General features: G+C 38.4%; 1 protein-coding gene across 5 annotated transcripts in view; it reads right to left on the bottom strand.

Moving 5' to 3' along the window:
• Positions 1-11,733, bottom strand: part of SLCO1A2 (solute carrier organic anion transporter family member 1A2) — a 62,636-nt gene extending 50,903 nt beyond the window's left edge. For 4 of the 5 annotated variants that reach the window (XM_055280428.2, XM_055280430.2, XM_055280431.2 and 1 more), the window contains exon 1: positions 1,997-2,162. Coding sequence is in view for 1 of the 5 variants with exons in the window: in XM_055280426.2 (XP_055136401.1) it covers positions 11,405-11,464 (60 nt within the window). In the remaining 4 variants the exon portion in view is untranslated. Of the gene's footprint in view, positions 1-1,996; positions 2,163-11,404; positions 11,526-11,641 lie in introns of those variants that run through there. The other variant, XM_055280426.2, reaches the window with a different exon arrangement.
• Between the last annotated feature and the right edge of the window lie 425 nt (positions 11,734-12,158).

Raw genomic sequence — 12,158 nt, 5'->3', positions numbered from 1 at the left:
TATAATAAGGGCTTGTGGGGACCAAGGTTCTATCATGCAAATAAAGCCTCGAGGTAGCAGGCTTCAGAAACAATAGATGTAAATGTTTCTTGTCAGACTAAAGTCTGTGTTGATGTTAGTTCTGGTTGGTTTTTCCTGAATTCCAAAAGGGAGGAGGGTACAATGAGGAGTGTCTGACCCACCCCCCTTCCCATCATGGCTTTTCAGGTTAATTTTGGAATGCCTGAGAGGAAGGGTCAATTCAGATGGTTGGGGTCCTCAGAATTTTATTTTTGCTTTACATCCTGCCTCTTCCACCTAAGATTTGCCAGAGGCAACAACAATGTCTACCAAATTTTTATTTTGTCTCATACCATTGTCAGGGTGGCATGGCTGCCTGCTTGAGATCCATCCTGTCCCTCAGTGGGACCCCCTATGGCCAAGGGACTTAGAGTCAAAAGACTTATAGCAAATTAAATGTTCTAGGCCAGATAGGAATGGACATGGAGAAGCATTCATTACCCCTTAAATTTTTTTCAGTAAAAAGTCAACAAACAAAAAGCCAAAGGCCAGGTTACAAAACTGACTTATCTTTAACTTCTATGCATCGAGCTACTATAATCTTGGTTTTAGTTATGGACATATAACAATTAGCTACACAAAACATAAGCATTGCTCTGAAAAAAAAAATTTTAATATATACTGACCAGGCACCACGGCTCACATCTATATTCCCAGGATTTTGGAAGGCCAAGGTATGAGCATGACTTGAGCCCAGGAGTTTGAGACCAGCCTGGGCAACATGGCAAAACCCTGTCTCTAAAAAAATACAAAAAGACAAAAAGCTAGCCAGGTATGGTGGTGTATGCCTGTAGTGCCAGCTACCTGGGAGGCTGAGGTGTGAGGATCACCTGAGTCCAGAAGGTCAAGGCTGCAGTAAGTCACGATAGCGCCACTACACTTCAACCTGGGTGACAGAGTGAGGCTCTGAGTGAGTCTCAAAAAAGAAATAAATAAATGGAAATAAAATTTAAAAATACAGATCTATCTATCTGCACAACTCATAACTGGGAGTCTTATATGCAGAAGGCTTTGTCACAAGGTATCTTTATCCTCTCAGTAGTTATTTTCTTTTAATTTTACAAAAAGCATGACATTCTTTATGATTGGGCTGGATGAAAAGATGCCACATAATAGCTCAGAAGGCAAAATCTGTTGTTTCACCAGCTGTTTAGGCATCTGTGTATCCATCCTTGATTTGGATGATCTGAACTAATTCACTTCCTCAAACCTAGCCCTTACAATCTCACACACCCACCTCTTCCTCAACAGTCCTTAGGCCTAGATGGAGGGTGCTTGTATAGTCTTAACAGAAGGGCATTTGCAGTGAAAAACAGATGGCGCCCAGTGGGATGCCAAATGAGAGAGATTTGCATCTCTAGTCTTGAGAATACCGTCGTTCCAGTTTCCTTAGAAGTAAAACAAGGAGAGATAAATAACATTAATATTTTGACAACCAAAAGAGTATTTGTGTGTCAGAATGGAAAAAGGAAGCTATTTCATTACGTTTCAACTAAAAATATGAAGAAAAACTATAATCTGCTATTTTTAGAAGATTATTATAGCCAAGAAATAATTCACGATTCAGTCTGCATTCAAAAACAAAAGTCAGGGCTGAAATCTAGTAACAAGTGTTAAACTTTCCTTTGAAACAATTTTTCTCTCTCTCTAGCCCTCCTTTTCTATTAAAGAGAAATTATAGTAAGACCAGTTTGTGTGTAAAGATAAGTTTTAGGCTTATTATACTTGGCCTGATTATTTGCATAAAGTGCAGCAAGAAATTGACTGATCATACAGGCTCTTTTTAAGTTGGCTTTGCTGGACATTTACCTGAAAATATGTTATTCTAGTCAAAGACTTGGTAAAATAACCAGTGTCTCCAATTGTCCTGTTTTAAAACAAGACTCTTACTAAACTTATGCAAATAACTATATTGTCATAAAACCAGAATACTCACAGTTTCCAAATTTGAGAGAACTTGGAGAGAAAGGTAAATTTGCTCATAAAAACATACTTCACCCAATTGCTCTAAAGAATAAATAACTTAAAAGAAAAAGATTCTCTTGTCTCTTTAACCAGAGCATCAGCCTTCCAAACAACATGTCCTTTGTTCACCTTGAATTGCCATTCACAGGCTAAGCAGTTTTTGTCATATGAGAGCTGTTTATCAGGCTCTGTAGAATCTAGCAGCTCCTCACAGAGTCAGAGTCAGCCCTAGGGGAAAAAGAATGCTCTCTGCTCATAAGTATCTCCTCTTTGCATCCTCAGGTAGCAAGATCCTATGCAAACAATTTTTATTTTATTATGGAACTCTTTGGGGCACCATTATTTCCTTTAGCAAAAGGGTAGCTTCAGTTAACATTCCATAACAAGACAGTAAATGTCTCTCAACTGGAAATTCTCTAGTCTAGTATTTGTCATTGGGAAGTGCTCCCAGTCTTTTACCATAAGCCCTAATAAATGCTCCACAAACGGATATGAAGTGGAGAATTTGTCCCTACTAGCCCTTCAGCTTCTACCCTACATTCTGTAGGCTCAGGCAATCTTACTAGTTTCCGTTTAGTGTGTCCAATTAACATTCCTCAAAGGGCACATTTACATGACTTCAGTTTCATAGTACTTGATAGGAGAAACATCCCCCAATCAGATACAATACCAATTTTCACAAGACATTTAGATAAAGGAATTAAAATTACCTTATATAAAGGCTGTTTAGACATTTCAAATTTCATAATCCTATCAACCTGTACATTTTTATGTTCTGGTTTGAGGAACTTTTCTTTTCCGCCCCCAGACCATTTTACTTTTTCTGGTGAAAAATGATTTGAGTTCCCAGCAGGGGATTGAGCCAAGAGACTTGGGCTCTTTTTTTTCAATCTTCATCTTAATTTGCCTCAGCATTGCCCCAGGCAATGTCAGCTCCCTCATTATAACCTTTGCCTTTTGCTGTTTCTTCAATTTCCCCAATCTGGGGCAAATGCAGAAAACTGATATGGGGCCCTTTAATGTTGGAGGACCAGTAGGGGTTCCCTTTGGTCCACCCAACCTTTGATAGTGTTGTAAAAACCTTTGTTTCAACCCCATAAATTTTCATTTTATTTATTTCATTTCTTATGAAACGTCCAAATATTTTGATCACCCTCTGTGGTGAGTCCTCTGACTCCCTTTTGCCTTTCTCATTCTTTGTTAATTACCCTAATGTTTTATTAACCATCTGTAAGACACATGAGGACAGCAAATTTGATCAGCCTCTGATTCTGTGGTAGTTATGTCACCTGGAGTGTGCATGTAGCACTTAACCTCCAAATTTGCCATGTGATATGGTTTGGCTGTGTCCCCACCAAAATCTCATCTTGAATAGGAGCTCCCATAATCCCCACATGTGAGAGGGACCCAGTGGGAAGTAATTGGATCATGGGGGTGGGTTTTCCCATGCTGTTCTGTGATAGTGAATAAGTCTCACAAGATCTGATGGTTTTATAAAGTGCAGTTCCCTGGCACATGCTCTCTTGCCACCATGTAAGACATGCCTTTGCTCCTCCTTCACCTTCCACCATGATTGTGAGGCTTCCCCAGCCATGTGGAACTGTTAGTTCATTACACCTCTTTTTCTTTATAAATTACCCAGTCTCAGGTATTTCTTCACAGCAGTATGAAATGGACTAATGCAGTAAATTGGTACAGAGAGTGGAGTGCTGCTGTAAAGATACCCAAAAATGTGGAAGTCACTTTGGAACTGGGTAACAGGCACAGGTTAGAACAGTGGAGGGCTCAGAAGAAAACAGGAAAATGTAGGAAAGTTTGGAGCTTCCTACAGGCTTGAAGGGCTCAGAAGACAGGAAGATGCGGGAAAGTTTGAAACTTCCTAGAGACTTGTTGAATGGCTTTGACCAAAATGCTGATAATGATATGGACAATAAAGTCCAGGCTGAGGTGGTCTCAGATGGAGATGAGGAACTTACTAGAAACTGGAGCAAAGGCGATTCTTGCTATGCTTTAGTAAAAAGACTAGCAGTATTTTGCCTCTGCACTAGAGATCAGTGGAACTTTGAACTTAAGAGACATAATTTAAGGTATCTGGTGGAAGAAATTTCAAACTAAAGCTTTCAAGAAGTGACTTGGGTGCTCGTAAAAGCATTCAGTTTTATTAATTCACAACGATATGGTTTGAAATTGGAACTTATGTTTAAAAGGGAAGCAAAGCATAAAAGTTAGGAAAATTTGGAGACTGATGATGTGATAAAAAAAAGAAAAACCCATTTTCTGAGGAGAAATTCAGGCTGGCTGCAGAAAGTTGCATAAGTAATGAGAAGCCAAATGTTAATCACCCAGACAATGGGGAAAATGTCTCCCAGACATGTCAGAGGTCTCCACAGTAGCCCCTCCCATCATAGGCCCATTGAGCCTAGGAGGGAAAAAAATGGTTTTCTTGTGCAGTCTTTGGACTTGGTGCTCTGGGTCCCAGCCATGGGACCCAGATGGACCCAATGTACACTCAGACCACTGCTTCAGAGAGTGCAAGTCTCAAGCTTTGGTTGGGCCTGCAGGTGCATAAAAGTAAAGAATTGAGGTTAGGGAACCTCTGCCTAGATATCAGAGGATGTATGGAAACACCTGGATGTCCAGGCAGAGGTGTGCTGCAGGGGCAGGACCCTCATGGAGAACCTCTGCTAGGGCAGTGTGGAAGGGAAATGTAGGGTTGAAGCCCCCACACAGAGTCTCCACTGGGGAACTGCCTGGTGGAGCTGTGAGAAGAGGGCCACCATCCTCCAGATCCCAGAACAACTTGAACAACTTGTCCATCAACAACTTGAACTGTGCACTTGGAAAAGCCACAGAACACTCAATACCAGCCCGTGAAAGCAGCCAGGAGAGGGTCACTGTACCCTGCAAAGTCCCCGGGGTGGATCTTCCCAAGACCATGGGAACCCACCTCTTGCATCAGTGTGACCTGGATGTGAGACACGCAGTCAAAGGAGATCATTTTGGAGGTTTAAGGTTTGACGGCACACTGGATTTCAAACTTGCATGGGGCCTCTATCTTTTTCATTTTGGCTAATTTCTCACATTTGGAATGGGTTTATTTACTCAATGCCTGTACCCCCATTGTATCTAGGAAGTAACTAACTTGCTTTTGATTTTACTGGCTCCTAAGCTAGGACTTTTGGGTTAATACTGAAATGAGTTAAGACTTTGGGGGACTGTTGGGAAGGCATGATTGGTTTTGAAATGTAAGCACATGAGATTTGGCAGCAGCCATGGGCAGAATTATATGGTTGGGCTGTGTCCCCACCAAAATCTCATCTTTAGTTGTAGCTCCCATAATCCCCATGTGTCAAGGGAGGGAACTTGTGGGAGGTAATTGAAACATGGGGGTGAGGTTTCTTTGTTTTTCTCATGATAGTGAATAAGTCTCACAAGATCTAATAGTTTTATAAAAGGCGGTTCCCCTGCACATGCTCTCTTGCCTGCCACCATGTAAGATATGCCTTTGCTCCTCCTTTACCTTCCGCCATAATTGTGAGGCCTCCCCAGCCATGTGGAACTGTGAGTCCATTAAACCCCTTTTTCTTTATAAATTACCCAGTCTCAGGTATATCTTCCTTTGAAATAGATACAAAACAGTTTGAAAGGTGGGGAAATCTATGGGAAAGAGAAGAGAAATGGGGACAGGCCTCAGTCTTTTTTTTTTTTTTTTTTAATACCAAATGACTCTGGCCTGAACCAGAAATGCAGTTACAAATGAGAATAACTTAAATTCTCTGATAATTACAGTATTTACAACAGAAGGGGAGAGAGTCACCTAGTGCCCCTCTTCCAGGCTGGACAGACATCAATCCTCCTGCTAGGCTGGATAGATGCCTACTCACCTTACCACTTGTAGGGGTCTCAGGCCTCTAGGCAGTTATGGATTCTCCTGGCATGAGCAAGTAGAGGTGGTGGGATTGCTTGTTTTATGCAGTGTCCTAACCTTGGTCCACCACCCTGCCCTACAATGCCATGAGGTCTCTGGAGCTCTTTCTGACCTGGGGACCCTCCCTCTTTTTGTGCTGAACTACCATTGGCCCTTGGAGTGTTCTGTACAGTCCAACTGCACTTAGGGCAGGAGGGACTTCCCCCACTCAGTTTCCCCTGAACTAGTCCCAAGACCAGAAAAGAATTACTTCAGAGGCCAGTGCCAATCCAGGACAGTGAGCAAAGGGGAGGGTAGAGGTCACAGGGCACTGACCTGGATACTAATGATATTCAGTGGGAGAATATCCCAGTTATAAAGACAGTTTCACATGGCTTGTCTATGAAGCATATCAACTACATCATCTGGGGTGCTCCACTTGGCGTTGTATAGGGATGGTTGGGAAGTCCCATTTCCAGGGTAAACAGATCTTATGGTAGCAATTATCCAGTCAGTTAGGCAGGTTGTTCTCTTAGGAATAACCTCCTACACATTTGGATCACATATATTCATCAGCAATTTAATCGTGATTTGTGAATCCTGCATCAACCCAAAGAAGCTCTTTAATTTTATGGCCTTTAAAATAAAGGATTCTTTCCTTAAAGTAGTTAAGGTTTCTCAAGAAGCTGATTATATCAATCTACAAAATGGAACAATTACTTTGCATTATACCCTCTGGTTTTAATAGTTACTTGGTTTTGCCCTTCCCACACATTGACTATCTTCTTGGTAACCACAGCTCTCATAGGTAACTTTTGTTGCCCTGGTTTAATTTTTTTTCTGTGGGTAGCTTGGAGGCTAGTGGCCTGAGCTGGGACAGACCCACATCTGGGCCTGATCCAGCCTTAAGGATCAACCCAGCATTCTTGTACATTCATTTAGCTATTACAGATAACAGTAACCAAGAGATTGAATATTTTTGCTTTTTTTTATTAGTTTCCATCTCCTTATGCATTTAGAGAGCTAACTCCCCAGGAGTATAATCCATCTTTAAATTCTAATGATTTTTACCTTTTGTAATTGAATGTATCTCAGCTGCAGCTCCCTACCATAGGTAACCACATGGCAACCATGGAGTCAAGGTTTCTCATCACTCATCTTTTAATTTCTCTCTTTATCCATTTAGTTTTATCTATATAATATTTTTATCTTCATTTAAAACAATTCTTAGTCTCTAAATTAGAAAAAAACATTCTTTAGCAAAAGCTACATCATTGGATTTTTATAAATTTTACCAAAAACACCATTTACTCTCCTACTATTTTAACTCTTAGTAACCCAGATTCCCATTGAAAAAAATAGGAGTTATTTAATTTAACATAACATGACTTTAAGATTTTAAACTACTGGAGGTAATTTTGAGATTAAATTTACCAAATTAGTCTTACCCAAAACTACTAAGGTCATATGAATTAAAAAGCATCTTAGGTAGCTTCCTTCAGTCTGAAAAGCACTTACTTTTCTTTTAGCCAAGTGATTAGAGGTCTTTCGTATAATTTGGTAGTGAAATATCACTTCTACCTGATGCATATAAACATATAGCTATAACAGACATACAGACAACAGCAGATCCAAAATATTATTTATTTGCCTGTTTTCAAGAATTCCGTTTCTTAGTTTCAACTATTAAAAAGGCCAGACACCATGGCTCATGCCTGTAATCCTAGCACTTTGGGAGACTAAGGCAGATAGATCATCTGAGTGTTACAACATGCTTGGACTTTCTGGTTTGACCTAAATATTTCTCTTTCTTGAACAACGAGTCATTTTATTTTAGGACAAAAATTCATTATGCAAGATTCTTTCTCATATAAAATTACTTTTAAGCTTCTTACCAAAAATACCTCTTTATAACTTTACATCTCCTATTTCCTGGTCCCTTTTACCTCATTTTATATATAATCCTTAAATAACCTCTGAATTAGACAAAAATTACTTACCTTTGAATAAGAACACTTTAGACTTTAAGAAGAATCTGCCCATGACTCTTGAAACTCCGCAAAGAAAGAAAGGGTGAGTAATGCCCTTTTTCTGAGTGCTTTAAGGGGTTCAAGTCATTTGATGGCTTCTCTAGACTTTTTTTGGTACCAGACAGTGAAGGGGGAAGGAGAAATAGGTTGAAGAAAAGAAAATGAAAGAACAATTGTGTTTTTAAGACAGGAAGCTGCAGCAGAAATCAAGCGCATAATTCGTTTTCTTTTTTTTCAGCTCTGAGGAATTTTAGCAACTTCAAAGGCCTGGCTGCTCATAATTTAGAATTCTCATTTGATTTGACCAAGTTGGGTAGAGTTGGTCAAATCTGATGGGAGAAACACCAGAACAACAAAAAACCCCAACAATATGATTACTGAGCACTCTAATGCTAAGGAGAAATTAAGACTAGCTGGCTGTCAATTCTAATTTTTAGTCATTAAGGAGAATCTCTGAGACAAAAAAAAAAAAATTCAGCTACTTATCTAAGAATGAGACCCTGGCTCAAGACTGCTGTTTACCATCCTAGAAGCAGGAAAAAAAAAGTTCAAACTTGCCTTCCCTGTTGGAAATTAGCTGAAACTCCAGAAAGGAGTTGCCCACTCTCCATTGTCCTGGAAGCAGAGAAACTTGCCTTCTTTGTTGGACACAAGTAAAACTCAAAAAGAGGAGTTGTAGAGAAAATAAATTTTAGATCTTGACCAAATTTAGGGAGATCGTAGATTTTCTGGAGTGGGTGGGGGCTCACAGGCCTCAGCAAATTGTCCTATCAGTTTGAGCCATAAGGATAGCTCAAGCTGGTACCAAGTACTCATAGGAGATTCATCAAAGGTCAGGGGCACTGCCACTCAGGATCCTTTCATGGTTGCTAATTTGTGAACCCAAAAGTATCTGAGACAGGTCTCAACCAATTTAGAAAGTTTATTTTGCCAAAGTTAAGGCATGTCTACAGTACAGCCTCAGACAGGTCCTAAAAACATGTGTTCAAGGTGGAGTACAGCTTGCTCTTCTACATTTTCGGAAGACATAATACATCAATCAATACACATAAGGTTTACGTTGGTTCAATTGGGAAGGGCAAGATAACTCAAAGCAGGAACTTGCAGGTCACAGGTAGATTTTTAAATGTTCTGATTGGCAATTGTTTGGAAGAGTTATTATCAATAATAAAAAATAATTTCTTGTTTACAATAAAGGCTTGTGGAGACCAAGATTGTATCATGCAGATAAAGCCTCTAGGTAAGCAGGCTTCATAGAGAATAGATATAAATGTTTCTTATCAGACTTCAGGTCTGTGTTGATGTTAATGCTGGTTGGTTATTTCTGAATTCCAAAAGAGAGGAGGGTATAATGAGGCATGTCTGACACCTCCTTCCCATCACAGCCTAAACTTGTTTTTTGGTTAACTTTGGAAGGCTCTTGACCAAGAGGAGGTCCATTCAGTGCTGGGAGCAGGGGGTGGGAGGGTTGAATTTTATTTTTGTCTTACAGGCTCCACATACTGATTCATAAACTACCGTCTTTCTCACTGTGTCTTCGCATGGCAGAAAATGCAATTAATCTCTCTTAGTCCTCTATTATAAGGCCACTGAACCCATTCATAAAGGCTTTACCCTTGTGACCTAATCATCTCTCAAAGGCCCCACTTCCTACTGCCATCACCTTAGAAATTAGGATTTCAACATGGGAATTTGGATGGGACACATTCAGACCACACAATACATCTAAGCCAAAATTATCAATTATTTTTGAGAAAACTAAATAGAAATTTATGTGAAAAGGATGTAGAAATTTGAATAGCAATCTTAATGTGAATCAAAACTGTGATTGACTACAGCATAATATGGCCATATCTCTAGCTATTTTTTATATTAAATACCATTTGTGGATATTCTCTCTTCCCACTATAAACCTTCTCAGAGCATATTCTTGAGAGTAAACTACTTTCACCTAGTTTTATAAATCAGATTTTATATTTAAAAGCAAGTCCTACTAAATCAAGTACAAATCAAATTTGGAAAAATAATGTATTCTACTTAACATGTTAAGAAAGGAAATTAGATGGATCATGACCCCATTGCTTTTTCACTAAAACACTTGGGTTGCCTAACTTGTTTGGTTTTATTCACAGAGTGAAAGAAATCAGTGGCTATTCTGACTCATGTCTAGTGCTAAATAATCTCTACATTTATAAAGCTAGTCCTACTAGCTTTTAGCAGTAATGCCCTTTCAACTTCTTTCAACAACAAAGTTTAAAGCAAATTTGTTGAAAATAGTCCTTTCATGCTTCCTAATGAATTTTGCTTAATGAGTATATTTCTAAGTTCAGAGAAACAGAGAAAACTAACTTGCTATTAAGCAATTGCCTCTCACTTTTACCTGATAAACTTGTGCTTACAGCATTTTGTCATAACATCCACATCAATATCTAACCTTGTTAAACTCCAAAGCAATAAAAAATTAAAGACTTCTTGTTTATAAATACCACTTGACTTTTCTCCACAAATGCTGTTAATATTAATAGCTAATATTTATTGAAAGTTTACAATATTCCAGTCATTGTTTCAAACATAAAAGAATCCTATAAGGTAGGAATGTTGCTATTACCCTTTTCAGATGAGAAAACTGAAACACAAGGAGTTTTTCTTAATTAACATAACATTTCAGGCAAGTCTACATTTTTTAGATTTATATCATAATTCTCCAATTTTTTATACATTTTTAAGTTTCCCCAACACATATATAAACAGAAAACAAACTTCTGATAGGGAGAAAATGAGTGACAGTGTCTTAGTTTTGAAACCACTTGCAGGCACTAGCCATAGAATCAAGACAAATGACCAGATCCCTTGGTTTATAATAAATTCAAATTTTGTTTGAATATAAAATGACATTGAAGCTAGAAAACAGAATTTTCTCTGAAATAGAAAAAAAAAAACATCAGAACAGCTGACAAAATGGCCATTTTTCTTATAGGAAATTATTGTTATGTTGCCGAAGCTTAAAGAAAATGTTTGTTTTGCTTGGTAATTGCATACAAATCTTTGCATACAAATCAACAAAACATTTCTGTACAATAAGCCGTTTTCCGAGAGTGACTCCCACACTTCTCTGGGTTAGAAACCCTGCAAGAGTGAGCATGGCCTTTGATCCAGAAAAATAAATCCTGCCACAGTAAGTGTGCCTGGAAATTTTTAGGATCCTATGTTCCATTTAAGTCCCTCAAAGCCATTTAGGACTAACTTGCCTGAATCAATAATCCTCTGTAGACGCACCCTCAGTTATAAAACCAACTTCTTTAAAGCAAGAAATTATCAATAGATCAGGCAATATGGCATTAATATTAGATCACTTCATGCAGATAGGAGCAATTTTACCAGGACTGTCGTATTTTAAAAACTAGTGTACATGCACATATATCCACATACAAAAATTCCATACCTTCAACTTGGAAAGACATCTTATTCTATGGGTTTCAATTCTTTTCTCAGTTTCTTCCATGTTGCTCTTCAGGGTGTTCCAAGCTATTTATGTTTTAATCTTGATATGTCTTACTTCTACCCTTTTAAGCAAACAAAAAATATGTTAAATTAACTACAAAATTGTAAAGCATCATTCTTTTGAAGTAAGTGCTGAAAACGAACAACATAATTGAAATCCATTGTATTACAAAAATACCTGGAACGCTTTTAATACAGATTAGAAAATCATGGTGTTAGAGAAGATTTAGTTGTTGGTTTTCTATTTCAAAAGGTACATCAAATAACTTTAGTTACTCTTTAGTGAGATTAAAGATATTAGCATTGTTTGTTATGATCTTGCAAAATAATGGTCACATGGTTAAAAGAAAGCTTTTCACTTCTCTAGCCAAAACAAATAGTACCAAAGGACTTACATGAAAATAGCTGCTTTTAATAACACACATACTTTGAGTTGTGTTTGTGCTAAAAACCTGCTTCAGTAACCCTACCAAGGCTCAAAAATCTTTTTGTGGCCAGGCTCTCTTTTCAAGTTATTTGCATTCCAAGGCTTCCCTAGAGTCTCAGGAAAGGAAACACTTTCTGGGGCACTGCTGATACATGGAAACCTGGGGAGACATGGAATTTTAATCATGAAAACAACCTAGTAAAAATAACAAATAATTCTATGATCTGGAAAATAATCCCACAATTGCAAACTAAGATGTAAGACTTAG

The sequence above is a fragment of the Symphalangus syndactylus genome, chromosome 5 (genome assembly GCF_028878055.3).
Source record: "Symphalangus syndactylus isolate Jambi chromosome 5, NHGRI_mSymSyn1-v2.1_pri, whole genome shotgun sequence".
Classification (NCBI taxonomy): domain Eukaryota; kingdom Metazoa; phylum Chordata; class Mammalia; order Primates; family Hylobatidae; genus Symphalangus; species Symphalangus syndactylus.
The sequence above is the reverse complement of the archived record's forward strand: the minus strand, read 5'-3'. Positions and strand labels throughout refer to the sequence as shown.